The sequence below is a fragment of the Epargyreus clarus genome, unplaced genomic scaffold (assembly GCF_041222505.1).
Source record: "Epargyreus clarus isolate Ecla_fem2 unplaced genomic scaffold, WU_Ecla_fem_2.2 ptg000027l, whole genome shotgun sequence".
Taxonomy (NCBI): domain Eukaryota; kingdom Metazoa; phylum Arthropoda; class Insecta; order Lepidoptera; family Hesperiidae; genus Epargyreus; species Epargyreus clarus.
In genome coordinates, this window is record NW_027332234.1 from 4,169,787 (window position 1) to 4,190,734 (window position 20,948).

Consider the following 20,948-nt stretch of genomic DNA (forward strand, 5'->3'; position numbering starts at 1 on the left):
ACCATTTTGTATTTTCCTATATTGATTCACGGTGACTTGCAACTCGGGCACTGCGACCGTGGCGGAGCATTCGATCGAATTATAGGTACTCTTGCATCGGAGTCAATGACAACATATCGAGTTACGTAAAATATCGTGTCATCTGTTATAATTATACCTGCCATCCCATAATAAAAGATAATGTATATGATGCATACCGTATTCCACATTCTTCCACACCTTTGCTTTCAAGAGAGCTGTGAGAGAGAGAGATGTGGTTATTCTTGGAAAAACAACATTAAAAAGGAATAAGTCCCAAGCTTTAGATAGGTATTTGGGGTTAATTGCAGATGCCCATGTACGGCAGTAACAAATTAGCATCAAGTAAAATGTACGTCAGTAAGGTTTCTACAGCCTAAAAAGTGCCTTTAATTTCTTCTGTTGATGAGTTGACCGGTTTTACCGAGAGTACACATAGTGTAGCCTTGAAAGATAAATGTCAAGAAAATCACTTACTCGTATTACTTGTTCTTCAGTATACTGACAAAATCTAGAATAGTTTATCAGTGATGTTTTATCTTTCGCTGCCAAATTTCACAGAAATGATAAGTTAATTTAGATTTTTTTCACGTTTTGGTACTCTTACATTTTATCGTCCATTTACGTAAATAATGTTGCTCAAGCAATTACATAATACATAAAGAAAGTGTGTAAAAGACATGCCAAGAATGAGACGTGTAGCCACTTATTAGGTGAAACAAAGATGGAGGCTTTTGCAGGCGTGACGTCGACACCGAAGGATCAACCGTCACAAGGTGTGACAGAAATAGGTATTTATTAGGTATATATTATGACAAAAAATCTTATACCAGTGTTAGGCGCTGCTGTATTCAAATTTGAAGAGTCAGGTAAGGGAGAAATTAATACAAATTGTTCCAACTTACCCCTCGGGTTTAGTAACGCATCTGTGGCCGATTTCAAGTAGGAATCTAATCTTATGTAGGTTTTAATTACAAGTATATTTCCGTGGGCGGCAGCTGACACTTACCATCAGTGAACTGCATGTATCTTTGCTACTTCTACAATATGAAAAACAATACGCCTATAAAATAGATACAGACCACGCTTAAGTTTCTGGATATTTGCCACGGATCACTTGACGAGAAACATCTGTGCTTCGTACGATTCAAGTTGCCCTCAAACGTTGCCAAAAAATGGCAATGATCAAGTGATATCAAGGTAATTGACCGTTGGCATCCGCCTATTTGAATGAAATCTATGCTGCATCAATTGTTCTTGTCACCTTTCAAAGAACATTTTGTTCCGTTTCCTAGTATCATCCGCTATTATGTCTAATAGGAACATGATATTCATCATCAACTCACTATTTGCCCACTGCTGGATATGAGTCTTCTCGCAGAATTAAAATAGCTTTTTAATCCGAAGATTTTAAAACATTTTTTTATGAAGAACCCTCAGATTTGTAAGTTTCTTTACTACGTTTCCTTCGCCGTCAAAGCTAGTGATAATAAATTTCCAATTCTTTCAAAAGACATTATAATCATCAACACATACTAATAAACATGGTAATACTATTTTAGACGAATTATTCATAGGTAACTAGATAATTAATAATGAATTAATATGCCTACGGAAGCAAAGTGTTTATATTTCATCATCAATCATGCGTATTTCCGCAAACTAGTTTTCGAATCGACAAATTAATTCCGGGAATAGTTTATGATTTAAAGAGAGTATTATTTTATACACTTTGGTGCAGATCCAAGAACTCCTTAATTAAACTGTTCTATTTCTGGTGTTGGACTTTGACCGATATTACTCTTTACTGTTAACGCTTATTAAATTGTCTCCATGATATATCTTGTAGCCTCTGAGTAAAATCTTTTGTCAGCGGTTTCCAAAACCGCTCCAAATAATTGCAGATAAAATTTCGTATTTTTTAAACCGAAAGTAAAGCGCTTTCGCGTTCGAGATATTCAAAAACCTTTTTGATGATAGAGAACTATGGCATTCTTTACTCTTTTTAGGTACAGAAGATCTTTATTTTTTTCTCCGTCATAACGCTTTTTACGAATACAAAGCTTAAGTCATATGCCGGCAACATTGTTGAATACATGAGCTATTCTGATATTGACCTTATTCAGCATAACACAGACAAGGAAATTGCACGGAAGAGAACGGTGCGGTACCAGTGGCGCCTACACCGAACAATACCTTTAAATTTATTATTCTACTTTTGCTTTTTTTGTGTTCCATTTGTAATGACTGAGTGTTCGCTCAGTGGTCGAAAATTCGACCATAGATAATCATAAATTTTCCAATTTCTTTTGAATAACGAACTCATCAGTACTGCGCTACGAAAAAGAACGGTTGACAAAAAAAGAAAAAAATGGTTCTGAATTATTTTGTCTTTGCCTATTTATACAGCAGTCAGTGGATACCTTAACACTTGTATTTCTGAGAAATTCTCTCTCACTGTTTTATATTTATCATAAAGAACACAATGGAAGCTCGAGTGATCGACTGTATTTCTTAATCGTGAACTGTCACGGTCAATGCCTGAGGAGCCAAATGTATGTCAATAACACTTATTAACTTTCACCGAAAGGGTGGAGTTTGGGCTGAATATTGGGGTACCGGGTGTTTTAATGCTTTCCTTGTGTTCTTGCCAAATGGGTTAAAAGAAATGTTGCCATAAATGGCCTGCGTTGTACAACGTTAACAACAATACTTTACTACAGAAATTCTTGAATATTTTTTTGCCGGTTGTAAATCGAAATAGACGATAAATTTAAATTGCTGTTCTAGGCTAGGCTTTAAAAAAAATGTACCAGTTTTTTTTAATTTTGTCCCTATAACCCGTACAAGAGATTGTAAGTAAGCGTCTACATTTCGGAAGCATAAAAATGGAAAAGGCGACTCACCGGACGCCAAAGCTCCGTGGAGTGCCTTCTCCTTATCTTCCATCATAGCATGCGCGGTGCTGCTTCCAGGTGCCATCACAATTCTTCTTAGAGACGGTTTCCTCACTAGCGCGACTATGTGCTTAGCACGATGCTGCGATGCTCTCCTGCGACGCGTGCGCACTCTATGGAAGCCTGAAGGCGACTGGCCGCCGACGCCGACGGTTATCACAGAGCGACCCTTATCAGCTCCTCGGCAATGATTGCCGACCAACCATATAACAGCAGAGTAGATTTTGCAGTATATCAGCCAAAAAAATATATACCAGTCGCTCCGGATACTCAACAACGCCATTAATAGCGATCTGAAACAAGTTAAGGGAAGGTTAGTCTGTCATTTTGTACACAAATATTAATATACAATACTTATGAGTTATGACTAAGCAGAACGTTATTTATAAGCCACGTATCAAGCACAGGTGCGACAGTATTTAAACATAACCTCACTTTACTTATCATGCTGTGTAGTAAGGATCTACAATTATAGATGAACGTTTGTTAACTTATAACTGTTTTGAATTTCAGAATCCAACATGCTATTTGTGAATATTAGAACGAAATCAAGGAAAAAGATGATAAAGAAATATGTCAAAATTTGCGAAGATAAGTTTTGGTGGCCATTCAAAGGTAAGGTTTGTTTTGTGGTTATATTATAGAAATAACAAAGGAAGTGGTGACAGCTGCTGATTTGTATTTGTAATCAACCGCAAACATGATTGGAGCTCTACCTGAGTAGACTACAGATGTGTTCCTACCACAGAGGATTAGGTTAGAACGCCTTGAATTATGAATGTTCCTCTTATGAGGCAAGGAGATGTAGAGTCGATTTTTGTGTGCAAATAACAAATGAAACCGAATTCATGAAATGAGGAAATTTAAAAATTTTATTTACGGAACTTATACTTATACATATAAAAAAAAAAAAAAAAATGCAAATATAAAATAACAAAAATAAAAATATACTATATTATGTTAATAATTAATATCATACTCTAACCAAAATAATCAACTTATGTTTAAATCTAATTAATTTAATTTTGTTAATAAAATAATCAATATGTAAATTACTTAATCAATATAAATATGCAATTTTATAATGGCTATAAAATATAAATGCTAATAAATGAAATAGAACAAACTAAATTATCAGTCGCATGAAGTCTTAGTATAAGTTATTAATTATGTATAGCAGGAAATAAAAGGCTTTTTTATTTTATTTTATTTTTTATTTTATTTATTTTATACATATGCAGATGCAATAAAATTGACTTCTAACTTCAACAAAAACATTAAACTACGTGCGTCTTACCTGCTCCTCAATTTACTGTTTTTGCAAGTTTTACTATTAAATAATACCTTCGCTGCTCCTCATTTTACTGTTTTTGCTAGCATTATTATTAAATGTATTAAATTAATATTAATGATGAAAAACGCACAACGCTAAATACGTGCTAATTACGGAAGAAACCACGTTGGGTCGTTAGGTTACATGAGCAGGATATTCCTTGTTCGCGATATCATTTAAAGATATGATTAGTAATTAATTGTTTTATTATGTTCATATTATGTGTATTGTTGATCAATAATATTCGTCATACTGTTCGTCATGTTCATACTGAAAATAAATCTTCGTTTTGAATTAAATCTAAGTTTGTGAATTATGTTCGCAAAGTGTTGAAAGAGTTTGAGAACAGATACTTATATGCAATTAAATAGTTTTTTTTAACGAACGAAGCAGCTTAATTATGAGATTATGGAAAAGATATTAAATGGCTTTGTGTAAAGGTAAGATCGTGGCCGAAATAGATATCAGAGGTACCATATTGACTATCATAATAATTTAAAATAATAAAAGAGACCAATCACCGATTATCATTAAGATTTATCGTAATATAAGAAGGCATAAATAAAGTATATCGTTAAATGAGATTCTACCTAGCCAACCGCAATATAACGTGTTTTTGTAAAGGGTAATGACTCAAGATAGCTAGCCAATTGTATAAACAACTTACGGTAAGCAAATTCAAACTTTGTCAATAATATAAACTCCTACAAGGACATGAAAGATATATTCTACACTGTGTAACGTTTACCTTATTAACGATATCATTAAAAGTTGTTAAAAGAATCATTCGACCCCCCACGATGTTCTAGATGTCTTGTACATCTATGCACGAATCTGCACATCTAAATAAATCTAATCGTAATTGTTTATCCTTCCAAAAATTCTTTGGTATTTTACCATAATTCTTCAAGAGGACTTAGAGACTCAAATCGTTTAATTATAATCATTCAAAGTGGGCCATAGGGACGCCAAATCCATTATCATGAAACCCGAAATGAAATTCTACTATCATTGAACTTTTGAATCATTCAACTCATATCGTCTAAGATTAGAGTCTTTTATTTTCTTAAATCTTTACAAAATTATAGAACACTAGCTGACCCGGCAAACTTTGTACCGCCTCAAAATCTAATTATCAAAAATATTTTATATAAAATATAGCCTATGTTACTCGTGGATAATGTAGCTTTCGAATGGTGAAAGAATTTTTTAAATCGGTCCAGTAGTTTTTGAGCCTACTCATTACAATCAAACAAACAAACACAGTTTTCCTCTTTATAATATTAGTATAGATTAATTAATAATTGATCGGTGTCTACTAGTCCCTACATAAAATTATTTAGATAATTTCATTCACAATAAAACAATTATTGTTAAGTATCTATCTATTCACGTGTATGGAAAATTCTAATAGTACATTATATTGCATCGATACCTTATCTATCCAAAGAAGATTGAAATACGTATTCAATTTAGAACTAATTTGCCTTTCGCTAAGGCCATACTTTCTGAAGAAAGACGAAAATATCGAAATCTTTATTTTATTTTTGTTTCTATTAGGTGATTACTTAAAAACGATAGAACCAATTTTGACTGGAATTTCACAGGAAGAGAGAAGAAGTTAAAATAAAAGGAGATGTACAAGGAGGAGTAACAAACAGAAAATCTAATAATAGACAAAGGTGAAATGAAACACCGCAGTTATTATTAGTAGCTACATTTATGACAAGTGTAATGTTACAAAAACAGGTATGTAGCCAGCTTCATGGTCAACTGGAATGCGGTTCAAGGGATAAACAAAGACTACAATGATTAATTATACAAATAAATTGAAACTAACTAATAATAACAATCATTTTTGTTAAATGTATTTAAATTAAGTCCTTTTGTGAGAGAAAATAAATGAATTTTATTATTATTATTATTATTATTAACAATACGGGATTTGCATAGAATGTTTGCGAAATTATAATTTTAGTAAGACGATGACGAAAATAAAACAGGGCAGAAACGTATATTTAGCATTAAATGAATTACAAATCATGAAAAAAAAATAAGAGGTGTGAAGAAATCTAATAAAACACAAGTCACTGAGCCAAAGGGAAATATTTTTTGCAGAGATTAGTGAAACTGAAATTGACACACGACTAGCGGAGGCTCGAAAAATGTGGTTGCGTAAAAAATACGAGACAAAGAATTTATTTTAATCTGTAACTAGTATACTCTAATGCTCTTATGGTTCATTCCTGTTAAGGTAATTACACCTGTAACTTATATTAATCCTTACTTATTAATACTTAATAAATCATTGTTGGTAAAAATACAAATAAATATATCGAAATTTTTTTTTTGATTTCATTGGATTACCGTTGAAGTACCGTTTAGTAAATTGTTTCATTTATAGAAGAGACGTAACACAATCCGTAAGATCTCATGCAAATTGGTATTTTATCTATTTTCTTACAATAACAACAACCCATGGAGACCATGTGCCCACTTGATCTTGGGGATCACTGATCATGGATGATGTCCTAATTTTAAACAAATGTCGCAACTTAAAATATCCACATTATGACCTTTAGTCTAATTTATCTGCCTGCAACACCTGTTGTTGTTGTTGTTTCTGTCCGAGTACCTAGTCTGGTTTATGTTAATATATGGCCTGGGGTTCTCTGCTATACCTTATATGGTATGTTCGAGTAAAGCCGGCTGCCACGAGATAACCCTGTGACACGAGATGAGCATATCTCGACACAGCTTTCTATCAATCATTGTGACGATGTAAAAGTTGCAAGAACCGGTAAGGACTGTAATCGGAACAACTTTTCAGAATTCGATTTCATAACCATTTGGTGTGAGTCTAATTAAAAAATTCTCGAAAGTACAGAATGAACCACGTTGCAGTCATATGCATATGTGAACATAAATATACGTGTGAAGACTAAAGGCAGAGTGAAACAGAGCATGAAGTCGAGCCTCTCTCGCAAGGTTGACGAGTAGATATCAAAACATTCTTATTCACTGTGTTTACAAGTTTTGAAAGGCTCTAAACTCATGCATATTCTTGTCTAATCAATATATCATTGCCTATGTGTTAACTTCCTACAATCAATTACGAGTATTATGGTTGCATGTGATGATTAAGTCTTGGTAATTTTTGTAACGTGTCTATTATGACATGCACTTACCTTGTTGGCTGTTTCATTAATACTGTTGCACCTTGCGTAATTGAATTAAAAGCTTGAATTAAGTTTAATGTTAAAAGCTGTAGGACAAAGCATTCATGTTGTTAGAAAGCAAATGTAATAATAAACAAGCTCACCTGCTCAATGACTAAATCCTTCCTTCGCAGTAGTGATCAGAGGATGTGTGTCGTATAAAATGCACTAAGTCGTGGCGCATAGCAGTGCGCCCGTGGATAGCGATGAACGTTTCAATACACATTCGCAATAAGTCCCAGGAGACGTAGGAAGCTAACTTGTCAACCAAAACTCTCCCCCAACATCTCACGGGGAATACAACACAGTAGTTATACAGCTTCGTGGAGTCTCTGTCGCGGCGTAGAACAAGTGACGTTATGGAAATAAACCACTCGTCCCTATTTCACACCGGACCTTATTTTGTTCATTTTAAATTCAATCGATACAACGTCAGACGGCTGATGTTATTTACACTTGTCTCGTTCGCGACACGACTGAGTGGTGCAAGTGATAACGTGGACTGTTGGTTGGTTATTTAAGTGTCGACTGAGCAGTCGGAGCTTGGCGAAAGCGATACGTTGGTAGAGAGCGGACACTCGGGCCGTCAACACAACGCACAGACTGGCTTCGTATGACATCGATTCTCGCTCGGCCACCTTCGGCCGCCGGGGACCGCGTGGTGGGAGTGTTTTGGCATCCTGTTCGAGCTACATAACAACAACATTTAGCTATAGGTTCGTATGGATATGAATATACGATACTCTGCAGTCGAAGTACACAAAAAGAAACAAGGATTTCGTTCAGTTCATAAATAATTCCGCATGGCTCTTGCGGCTTCTTACTACATATTGGAAAACAAAACAATGCTTTGCCAAAAAGTTTAACACAACCGTGTGAACAAAGCATTAAGTAAGAATATAAAAATTTAACTTTAAAAACATATGTACATATATTTTCTATACATTCCACATACACTATGTAATAATACCTAAGGCAAAGCGGATTTTTTTATTATACCAAAGCAGTTGATTAGCTTCTCATTCCTATTTTATTCGTCCCACTAATGTGATAATGGTATCTATGTATGAAGTAATATTCGAGTAAAGAATTAGCAATAATTTTTACCCTTTCTTCGTTTACGTTGGCACAATTGGCAATACAATTAGTTTTGCAAGTGCTGCAACATTAGCAGTTTGAGGTAGAGCTGAAGATCCTGACCAACATGAATCGTTAAATAAAGTAATTCAGCCCCAATTCTACGTGGCAGTTAGATGCCAAGAGTTCTTTATTTATTGACATAATGCTAGAAATCGTAATAATCTCGTAAGCTTCAGAGTATTAACTTTTGCCATTCGAATACTTTACCATCAACTGTTCCATTTTTGGAAAGGTGGTTCGCTGTCTCCTCTCAAGATTTCGTTCTCAAAAGAAATTTTGGCAAATTATGTTCAATATACACAAAATTTTGCTTTGAAATCGACTTCAGATTCAAATCCAATTTTCGGATAGGAGGGATTTCGAGGAACAGTCGAAATTTAAAGAACGTTCTGTAGTAGCTTAAAATGTATTGTGCTCGTAATCAAAATCTCGTGACAAAATATTTCAAGTCTAGAAATTGTCAATTCCGGTGATAGGTTGTTGCTCAGGTCATACAGGAAAACATTGAACAGATTGATAAATAATAACGTTAGCACGTAGGTATATACAAGATGACGTAAAATAATTGCCGATGACAATGTAACATCATTGGATTGGATGCTGATGATTTAAAACACCTTGATGACTAAATACACATACAGAGACGCATAAAATGATTGACGTACGTGGAAATGACTTTCTTGTTGGTAACTATGATAGTAATTACGGTCATTTCCATGAAATGCTTACCACCTGACCTTTATCGTTTCGTGATCCACCAACACAGTCCTATTCAGGGTTTGTGACGTCAGTCTAGCAAAAATTGTCAGATGTTTTTAAAATGACTATAGCGTCATTAATAATTACTAACCTAACCTAACCAATTTTCGCCTAAAGTTCCAAATTTCACAGTTTTATACGAAATAATTGTCAACGGACGTAAGTCCTTTCGCTTGATTCACTTTAATTAAATGAAACCTTTTACATGGCGCAGATACTACTTGCGCATTGATTATATTGTAGTACATGTTATTGAAATTTATTGAACCTAACATGTATTGAATCTTAATTTTGATTAAACAGACATTTAAATAGTAGGAAAATGCTCAACTCTATACGAAGAACATGAATTTTTTCCTTGAATCATAAATGATCATAATAGTATGGTCATTACTAAATGTTCAAGTATTGCCAAAAGTGGGTGTTACTCAACACAGTTCAACGAATGGCCACCTGTGATCGACACACTTGGCAAATGGTCTGACTGACAGAGCCAACGAAGATATAGGCTAGACTGATAGGTAGGTAAAGATACGTGCACGAAAGAGGAACGTGTAACGTAACGTGTAATATAACATTAAGAATGTACTTATTAAATTAAAATAAATAATTAATTAATTACATTTGACTTATATTAAATACCTTTAAATTAGATTGTTTCTAATCATGTATTTCATTATCATCATCAACCCATTACTGTTAAACTGCTGAGCACGGGTCTCCTCTCAGAATGAGAAGGATTAAGCCGTAGTCCACCGCCCTGGCCAAATGCGTTGACTTCGAAGCCTGTTGCTTTTTTTAAGATTTCTCAGGTTTCCTCACGATGTTTTCCTTCACCGATTAAACAAGTGTTAATTAATTCCTAATATGCCCATAACTTTGAAAAATCAGAGGTGCGTGCCTGGAATTTGAACTTCTATTTGAATTTCTTAACTACTTGGTTATCACTACTTTTCAAAACACAAGACGAAAATAGGTGGAACGGTAGTGCCTCCGGAGTATTCCGGTCGAACCACAAAGGGATTGAGATCATCCTCCATACGTACACTGATGGCACACACAAAATATAACCAATTTCATATAATAAACACGTAAGCAATGTGTTTGTCCTCTTTAATTATATTTTTCATGATGATTATTTGATTTAATGATGATGCATTTTTTCTTAGCACGAATATAATGTGACGTGGGCACGCGAGTCATGCATCGCCACTAGGTAGACAACAAAGGTTCATACAATCTCCGTTAACTAAAACACAGTACAAAATAATTTTCGCCGAGTGGTCGAAAATTAATAATCATTATACAAAATATGATATTTTCTTAATACTTAACTAAAGATCATTAATACCCGAGATACAAAAAATAATGAATATCAGTTCGCTAACAAAAGAAGCAAAGGCATTTTACTGTTTAGGTAGGTATATTGAAATTTACCCGTAAGTAGTGAAAAATGGAAATTCCAATGTTATCATAAATAATATGTCTTTACTACCTACTGAATCTCGTCGATAGTTACTAAACAAACCAAAAAACATTTGACAAAAGAAAAAAATATGTTCTCAATTGTTTTGTTTTAGCCTATTTATATAATGAAGTATGCAAGTGATTTACAACAATATGCATCATTTTGTTTTGTTGAATGCAGTCTACTCAGACCTTGTGCTGTTGCATTATAGGTATTAAGGTCAAGCAAACACGAAACTACATAAATAATATTGGTATCTTGTTTGCAATGTATTGATGTCTCCAATACTTCGTATTGGTTTGTAGATTTGTTGATTTTGCTACTTACCTACTTGCATCTTCTCATAAACTTGATGGTGAATAGATATTTATCTAATTTTTTAGCGACGACCCTCGTGGGAGCATTCACCATACTGGTCTCATACGATGTGGGTTCCCAGTTCGTTCCTCGGCCAGACATATACATAAATCTTGAAATGAAATTTCTTCCCTGGGTCTAGGCTTTGTGTGTGTCCATATTACCCGTGACATAGAAAAAACCTGGCGTAGGGCTATGAGGGTAAAAAGCATTTTTATTTTATTTTTATCGATTTAGGACTCATAATTAAATAGATTATAGTTAAAACAATACCAACTCTTTCTTTTAATAGGGCTTCGGTAGGATAATTTTAGAAACAGATGAACCAATTTCGACACAATTAAGAGTATGTAGTCGTAACTTTTTTTTTTTTTTTTGTTGACGAGGGGGAAACCTTCAAAAGGTACCCGACGCCATGGGAGCGACGCCGGGTTATGTGGGATTTTTACCGCACTAAAACCCCCCCGGTGGCCGTCCTCAGCGTTTGGTGGAGAACTCCGGGATCTCCAACGGAACACAACCGGAGTCCTCCTAACGCGATGCCCTTCTACCGGGCTCTGCTCTGGGGGAGCAATTTACGCTCCTCTCACATCCCCTGGTGATTACAGCGATATGCGACCACACAAACCGCTGTCCTTCCCGGGGTCGCTTGCTGGACGGTTTGAGCTCCCACTCTTGCCGCCCGCAACCCCGAAAGCCTATTTTAGTCGCCTCTTGCGACAGGTAGGGGATACCGTAGCCCGGGGGTACCGTACCGTAGGGGGTACCGGGGTTGCGGGTCGTAAGAGTGGGAGCTCGAACCGCCCGGACAGCGACCCCGGGAAGGACGGCGGTATGTGTGGTCGCATACCGTTGTGCACACCAGACGGTGTGGCGAGCGTTACGCTCACCTGGGAGGAGCCCGATGGGGCAACGCGCTAAGAGGACTCCGGTTGCGTTCCTCTGGAGATCCCGGAGTCCTCTACGCAGCGCAGAGGACGGCCACCGGGGGGGTTTTAGTGCGGTAAGAATCCCACATAACCCCGTGCCGCTCCCACGGTACAGGGTACCTTTTGAAGGTTTCCCCCTCGTAACCAAAAAAAAAAAAAAAAAAGGGGATACCGTAGCCCTATCGTGGTCCCGGTACTACAGGGACAATGTAGTCGTAACTTAACACCAGTATCCAAAGACCAGACCAACCTAATCCTTGTAGCTAAAAAGTTGTGCTCTAAGTCAATAAATAATTCAAGTCCCTATTAGCTAAGAAATTTACATAATTATTAATTTCACCTCAATACATAAGCATTTGGAACCTGTTTTGATACAGATGTTGCAAGTGGCAATCTCGTTAAAATATTTACATGGTATCAACAATAGGTGTTATCTTGTTCAAACTGAATTTGACTGACATATAAGCTTTGTTTACTACCTTGGTTTATTTATGCAAATTATTAAAATAATATTTTGTTACTTAGCTATTAATAAGCAACTTATGAAAAGGTGGTAGAATCTTTTGTGGTTCGAATCCGGCGGCACCACCGCGCCACACCTATTTCTACCTAATAACAGCAGTGTTAAGCAGCTGTGTTCTGGTTTGGTTGTGGTAAGGGGGACATACTTTTCCGAAGCGTTCCAGCTTAGTCCTCAGGGGTAGCGGCGTATCTGTGGGCGATCTCAGGTAGGAATATCTAATCTAATCTATCTGGGGTTGATTACCGATGTCCATGGGCGACAATAACCACTTACCATACGGTGCCTTACCATAACCTTACCTTACCATAACTATCTATCCGTATTAATCTCAGAGTAAATTTTACTTATTACTCTGAGCTTTGAAATATCAATAAATGAACTTGCCAAGGCAATAAGAAGTGGATCTGACAAGTAAGATCCGAAGATCTAGAAAATATAAACAATATAGAAGTCTTACTTCAACACACATGTAGTACCGTTATAATAGGTATATCGTACAGACAAGATAATAATAACACACTGTGATGGGTGTTATTTACTTATGAATTTGGGGTTTTTCATATAAATGATTTTGATCAGATTATATAAAAATTTTACTCAAGGAACTTTGCACATAATGTTTCCATTGCTTTTAAGTGTTAGAGCAATACGTATTTTTTTTATACACAAGTTGCGTGGTTGCGTTTTGAACCCCAGATTGTCAGCTTAGGCGAACTATATTGTTACTGCTAGACTTTCACCCCTTCTTGTGTCTTACATACTTATAACTAATTTAAGTAGGTACCTAACAGCATAGTAGATTATCAACGTATGTTTATATGTCAAACGGTCAAGTATTTCAGTTGAAACGTCTTATCATAATATCCATTTGCAATTTATCCCTGATCTTCGTGTCCTTCGTAATAATTAATTAATAAGATACGTGACGTAAATACACCTTGTGTGACACAGTACGAGCAGAAATGATACGTTTTAGTGTTACAATATAATTTTATTTCGGGACTCCCAGAGCATTTTAAATTGTCGTCGGAAGTTACCACGTATGTATCAGTGATAAGTATCCTTTTTTACCACGCTTTTGTTAACTTGATCTGTTTGTATATATGTAACAGAACATATATGTAACAGAATCTTTAAACTACATTTTTACTCACTGTGAACGGTCAGATTAATTTAGCCTTTTGAACAATTATCAAGAACGACGACAATACAAAATTTTAATAATTAATACGCTTTTATTAGCTTCAGACGTATGTATGTTAGTATGTAACGGAATCTTTGAACATGATTTTAACCCCCTTCAAAACGTCGGATTAACGTGAAATTTGGCATACTTATTAAGGACCGATGACAATTCAATATTTTAAACATTCTGACCCGTTATCCTTACTAGGATAATCAGGATCAGCGATTTTTGTTTTCCTGAGACCCGGAAGGTCTGCGTTAAGACCAATAAAGGAATCTACCAGGCGCGCCGATCACGCGACCTGACCTGACCTGACCTGACCTGACCTGACCTGACCTGACCTGTCCTGACTTGACCTGACCTGACCTGACCTGACCTGACCTGACCTGACCTGACCTGATCTGACCTGACCTGACCTGACCTGACCTGACCTGACCTGATCTGACCTGACCTGACCTCAACTGACCTGACCTGACCTGACCTGACCTGACTGAGTATTGCCATCAGCGCCTGTTTTTAAAAGATGCTCTATCATCCTTTTACCGTGATTACTTTTATCCAAGATAGAGAACCTGGGATATGGTATAAATTATGAAAGAAAGCAGTTAGCATTGGCAATTCGGATGTCATTCAACAACTCCTCTGGGATTTTCACGATAACAATAAAAATAAACACCAATGTAAAACACCACTTCATACAGCTGTGTTAAACAATGACCCAATATTCATTTTTGCACTGCTAAGCAAAGGTGCTGATGCTGATTCGAAAGATAAACTTGATAATACGCTACGTAATAATCGTTAAAATAATCACTAAAAAATGAAAAATAAATAATAGTTAAAAAAAACTAAAAAATACGCTTTTATAAAAAATTCGACCAAAAAATGAAAAATAAATAATAGTTTAAAAAAATACACTTTTTATAGAAAATCCAACTAAAAAATAGAAAATATTTTTTTTTAAATTTGAATTAAGAATAGTGTAAATAAGATAAAAATATTTTTTATTGTAAAAAAAGCGTGGGGTGCTTTTTAAGATATTATCAAAATGATAATCCTTCTACTCAATATCTATCAATAAAATATTTATAACTATTGACACCATGCACCCCACGCTTTTTTTACAATAAAAAATATTTTTATCTTATTAACACTATTCTTAATTCAAATTTAAAAAAAAATATTTTCTATTTTTTAGTTTGATTTTCTATAAAAAGTGTATTTTTTTAAACTATTATTTATTTTTCATTTTTTGGTCGAATTTTTTATAAAAGCGTATTTTTTAGTTTTTTTTAACTATTATTTATTTTGTTCCATTTTCCTCATCAGCATCGTCAGAATTAAAGTTTTTCCTTGGGCGATTTTAGCATGGTTTCTGGTTTTTTAAACTCTAATATTATTAGGATTTAGGGCTTAATTAGATGAAAAGTGGCGAAAGGCGACAATGACTGCATGACACCGCTACTCATGCGTTATTTAAGTATAATATTGCATAATTATTCTATTGTTTTAAAAAAAAGATACTGCACATTTTATTTACTCATATTATTATCATCTAATAACCCCATTGTTCTACACTACAAGGATTACGTAGCACGTTATTTTGTTAACATTACGTAATCATACTCTTAAACAAAAAAATAGTTATTCCCTAATTAAAAGTTACAAATGTTGCAAAGTCAGTGACACGGGGCCCAAGTAAAACTTCCTAAGATCAAGGTCAATTTTATTAATAGATCACTACTAAGCTTAAATGACAAAAAATCTTCAGTTACTTTAAAATCCTTTCACCCAAAGAGCGAAATACTCGCAATTTTAGTCGTTGTAGAAGTTTGAAACAAAGCAATCGCTATCAAAGGCAATACTAACGCTCGTTACTTTTTGCATTTCTTGACCATATCCTCAACAACGTTGAAGACTACATACAATCGCATGCTAAGTTCATTTTAGCTTACGACTCAGACCTGTATAGGTAATAACAATAACGCGGCCAGTACATAAGTAGAATGTAAATTCAGCGAAGTATCTTAATTTAAATAACGGTAACTTGGTGCCAAAAAGTGACGATCGCGTGTGGGTAATTGTAAATGTGAGATTGAAGACATGTATCTCGGAACCTGTGTCCTTATTTTTGGTATGATTTTCTTTTTTGTGATACTTATAATTATTAAAATAATTATAAATAACGAGTACATATTTACTTAATTACTTCAGATAAATTGAATTCTTAGATTTGAATAAAATAATTATAAATAATATAATAAATATAATTCATTATTATTATTACAAAAAAATGTAAAGTAAGATATTTAAACATTTTGCGTAACAAATTATAATTAACGTACAATCAAATTTTACTCGTGTGCTAAATCAAGAAGAAAAGCTTATTAACTTTCCTTTTTATTTAGGTTGATATTAAGTACCTACTTGTAGTCTTTGCTTGTAGTTGACGCTTTACTCCTTCTATAATTATTATTTAGAGATAGAAGTAACTTGAAATGTCTTTTTAATTTAAGTATATTTTGAATAAATTCGCGTGGTATAATTTGTAACTTTCTGTTATGTTTTCGCGTTTTGTTTTCTTATTTTTTATTTTTAAATCATTTAAATAGAAAGCGGTGGCTGGTGGCGGTGGTGGTGATTTGTTGCTCCACTTTGACCATACTATCTCATTTATTCAATATTATTATTTTCTAATTATTACGGTGTCATAATTTCTAACTTTCTACTTCGAAAATAAGTTATGGATATTGAAAATCAGAGTAAACAAAGTCGAATAATGGAACGCGTTAACAGACTTATGTCATGATAGGTTTGACATTGACAGTAGCTTAAAGTCAAAAACAGATGGCTGTCACTTGTTTAAGAAATTTACAATTATTACAAAATTAACATGAGTTGATAAATTACATACACGTTTCAAAGCTTTGTAATAAGAAAAACTAGATGCGCCAGTTTATAAAATGATGTGTAACATAGTTCTATTTAGTATTTCCTCGAGTGCCGCTCAGAAACCTCGCTCGCATCTAAATTCATAACACACAATGGTGTAAAATGTAAATTATAGGGTAGACCATTAGACCATTGGTAGGGCATGGCGTTATGACGTGATTCCTTAGTTATTTCCAGCGAGGTCGACCATACAGTAGGTCCGTTAATTGAGGCATTGCAGGCTACTTTTAATAATTCGTTCATATTTAAATTTCGAATACTTGATCGAGGTTTACGTTCTTTATCAGAGAAAAAGTGTTTATCTAAATATAAATATTTGTTTTAGCTCTGATAATGAGTGAAGATACTGCAGCCCAGAAATTAAACTTGGAAAGTTGGATGGCAGAATTGCCAGAACCTTTAAAAAACATTCCAATCATATATTTGGCCATACCAGGTAATTATTTCTGCTATTATTACAAATTGACACAATTTATTGTGATTTTGTACATTATAAGAAGCAGAAAGGAAGTTAAGTGTTGTTACATTAAACTAGTTTATATTACCCACATATTGCTTATGTAGTTAGTGCGATTATATAGTATTCTGTGCTAGCTTGTGACATTTATTTTAGAAACAATTGTAAAATTTCTTGCGTTTTATAATTTCATATTTACAAAGAAGTTATCAATTTAAGTATATTTTTTGAATTACACCTAATGGTACAGATTCTACCTAATGCCAAGTGTGACCATTGCCTGTGTACATTTGCGACACCAGATACACTAACATTGCATTGCATGCAAGCCCCCTTGTTTTAAGAAACCTATGGCATAGTGTTCCAAGAATACCTCAGGAGGATATTGAAACTATGAAGCATTTGCTAATTAAATTTTTCGTACTTGTCAACCCATTGTTGCCTCATTGCTGGTCATGAGTCTCAAAGTGTGAGGGTTTATGCAATAGTCCAAGGATGCCAATAAAGTAGCAGTGCAAATGAGAGGCCACTATGGTAACACTTTTTATGTTGTGTGTAAAAGCAGTGATTAAGAAACTCGGCCTCTTGATCGAGGCGTCCACAATTCAAATCCCAGGCACGCACCTCTGATTTTTCAAAGTTATGTATTAGAAATTAATGATCACTTGCTTAAACGGTGAAGGAAAACATCGTGAGGAAACCTGCATACCTGAAAAAACTTAAAAACAAACATTTTCAAAGGTATGTGAAATATACCCATACACACTTGGCCAGTGCAGTGGTCTATGGCCTAATCCTTCTCATTCTGAGGGAAGACCCTTGCCCAGCAATAGGACAATAATGGGTTGATGATAAATATTTCACATACTCGCATGTAAACATTTTTTTTTTTATCGTCCAGGTAGCCATGACTCCATGACTTATGGAATCACTCGGTCAAGTGGCCTCGCCCCTGATGCTGAGCCCATTCTGAACCGCCTGTATCCTCTGTTCCGAGGTACGATCTTACGATGGACCATTACGCAGACTCTTGATGCATACCAGCAACTACTCATTGGTATTAGGTACTATATTTGTTACAAATGAAAATACCATTTGTAAATATATATTACAGTGAAAAAAAACTTAATTTAGTAAGACAAAAGTGAACTACAAATGCATGCATCAAAGAATACTTATTTGATTTTTCAAATCTTAAGTTTAAACAATAATGTAATATTTCTCAATTTTAGTTTTTTAAAAGATGGGATTTGGTAATTTACAGGTACCTGGATTTGAGATTAGCTACAAAGACAGGTGAAGATAAATTTTACTTTACCCATGGTGTCTATGCTGGAGAAATTACACACCCTTTGATGCAAGTGAAAGAATTTGTTGACAAGCATCCTGGAGAGGTATGTTTACCAAATAGCACATTACATCTTCATATTCATTGTAATAACATATTAATTAACATATTCATGATAATATAATCTTTCAAGGTTCAACTCTGATGGTGTAGTAAGGTAGAGACACTTATATGAGGCATTCCAAGTTAGCCCTCAGGCATAGGAATGCATCTCTGTCTAAGAGGATTTTAATTATATTTGTGGTTAATTACAGATGTCTAGTTATGGGCAGCAGTTGCTACTTAGTATCAGGTGAACTGAATGCTTATTTGCTACTTCTATATTATAAAAATAAACCATGGACTGTATGGTCCTTTTACTTTTTTAATAGTTGTGTTGCATACAATAATAATAGTTAATGATAAATACTTACTTGTTCAGAATATATTCGGATAAGATTAATTATTGATAAAAACAATAAATAAATAAAACCAATTCGTTATTTTATCAATGACACGTTTTGGTTCCAGATAGTAATATTAGACTTCCAACATTTCTATGGGTTCACTCCAGATGACCACAATAAATTGATGAGATACTTGCTCAATCTTTATGGCCCTAAGCTGATACCTAAGCAGCTAGATCTACAGAGAATTACACTCAATTCACTACGAAGACTTCAGCAACAGGTATAAAAATAATGATTTATGTATAATATGAGTGCACACTATAATTTACCCTATAATTTTCTTACGTATTATTTTCTAGAGCAAAATTTCCCAGTAGACGAGAAATTATCAATGAAATTGTATACAGAGGCTGGTCATAACAAAGTTATTTATTTGTAATAGACATGTTGTCTTTTAATTCTTTTTAGAAATGACTTTGGTTAACTTCTTTATGATTCATAAAATTTACATAAACAAAACGTATCTTTTCAGGTAGTGGTAGTGTACCGCCACCAGTCCGTATACGCTACCGACGAGTTCTGGCAGCCGCAGATGCTGCCGTCGCCGTGGCCGCAGCAGGACAGCATCTTGGGACTGCTCAGCTTCCTGCAGAACGTCAAGCGGCACCCCGGGATGGGGTTCGTGCACCAAGCTGTGCTGACTCCCACTCCGGGGTTTATACTGTTTAGGTAATATATTGTAACTACATAGTGTCTATACGCCTTTAGAATTTAAATATCACTAGCTGACCCGGCAAACGTTGTGTTGCCATATAAATAAAAACATGTTAAGCGTGAACAACCCTTATCACTTAGGGGTATGAAAAATAGATAGTAGCTGATTCTCAGACCTACTCTGAATATGAATATAAAATTTAATGAAAATCGGTAAAACCGTTTCAAGGAGTATGGTAACTAACATTGTGACATGCGAATTTTATATATAAGATTACAATAATCATAAATTAGGCAAACACATTTATAGTTACGCCATGAGATATAAATTAACAAAACCCCATGCAAATGTTTTTGAGAAAATCACGGACATACATACAATCTACATACATAGCAGTGTAATACAGAACCTCGATTTTTTAAGTCTGTTAAAATAATTATCTATTCTAAAGTGATTAAATACTGATTTTTTTTTAATCACTGAAATGCCTGAATTCAAACTTCCTGGCTCTTTAAGGCCTAGTAGCCTAATTAAGCACTGCTTTGACAATGAAAATCGTACATTTCAGGTGGATGTCGAACCTACGAAATAAATGCGCAGTGCCCGTAAACAAGGAAGTGTTGCCCAAACTAACAGAGTTCACCCCGGGCCCCCCGCGGGATTCCACCCGCGCGCCGCTCAACGTGGTTATCGCTGACTTTGTTGACTTGGATGACGCTCTCTTCTCCAAAACTATCATCCAACTTAACTTTAAACTATTGAGAAACACAGATATCGTGTACCACACCAATGGGTAAGGTCGCAGTCGCGATTTGTGTAATGATGGAGGGATTCACTTGGCGTCGTTTGTATTACTGATGGGATTTGGTTTGCGTAGGTGTGGTGTATTTGCCACTACAAGTTATGTGCAGAGTATATCGATATTTATTAGCTTTCATTGCAAAATACACTCCGCCTGCCATATTTGAAAATACAGGGCATGTTGTTTACAGTATATTGATGTCGATTAACTTAAAATCCGTTTCCTTCAAATGGTTCAGATATGTCAAACGCGTTTACTGATAGACATGTAAGATTTTTTTGGAGCTTACTACATAATTTATAACTTTTGTAATATTCGTTCTTGTTATGTGAAAATGTAACGAATCACTGTTAAGACTGTTGTGCAAAAAAATAATTATTCTTATTCTAATACCCAC

The 20,948-nt window shown here is 34.8% G+C and overlaps 2 protein-coding genes across 3 annotated transcripts in view; one reads left to right on the plus strand and one right to left on the minus strand.

Moving 5' to 3' along the window:
- Positions 1 to 8,138, minus strand: part of LOC140753844 (6-phosphofructo-2-kinase/fructose-2,6-bisphosphatase) — a 33,862-nt gene extending 25,724 nt beyond the window's left edge. Inside the window, exons 1-2 of the mRNA XM_073088646.1 lie at positions 7,631 to 8,138; positions 2,925 to 3,268 (exon numbers count right to left, since the gene is read on the minus strand). Of these exons, the coding sequence (XP_072944747.1) occupies positions 2,925 to 3,258 (334 nt within the window). The 5' untranslated portion in view covers positions 3,259 to 3,268; positions 7,631 to 8,138. The remainder of the gene's footprint in view (positions 1 to 2,924; positions 3,269 to 7,630) is intronic.
- LOC140753847 (PI-PLC X domain-containing protein 3) lies at positions 8,133 to 20,706 on the plus strand. Of its 2 annotated transcripts, none has more exons than XM_073088650.1 (7): positions 8,133 to 8,242; positions 17,166 to 17,276; positions 18,199 to 18,361; positions 18,562 to 18,691; positions 19,156 to 19,314; positions 19,567 to 19,763; positions 20,318 to 20,706. In XM_073088650.1, exons 2-7 carry the CDS (start codon positions 17,174 to 17,176, stop codon positions 20,544 to 20,546), a joined length of 981 nt encoding a protein of 326 aa, XP_072944751.1. In that variant the 5' UTR covers positions 8,133 to 8,242; positions 17,166 to 17,173; the 3' UTR covers positions 20,547 to 20,706. The 2 variants fall into 2 exon arrangements, with proteins under 2 accessions (XP_072944751.1, XP_072944750.1); XM_073088649.1 differs by lacking the exon at positions 8,133 to 8,242 and adding an exon at positions 16,706 to 17,037.
- The last annotated feature ends 242 nt before the right edge of the window (positions 20,707 to 20,948 follow it).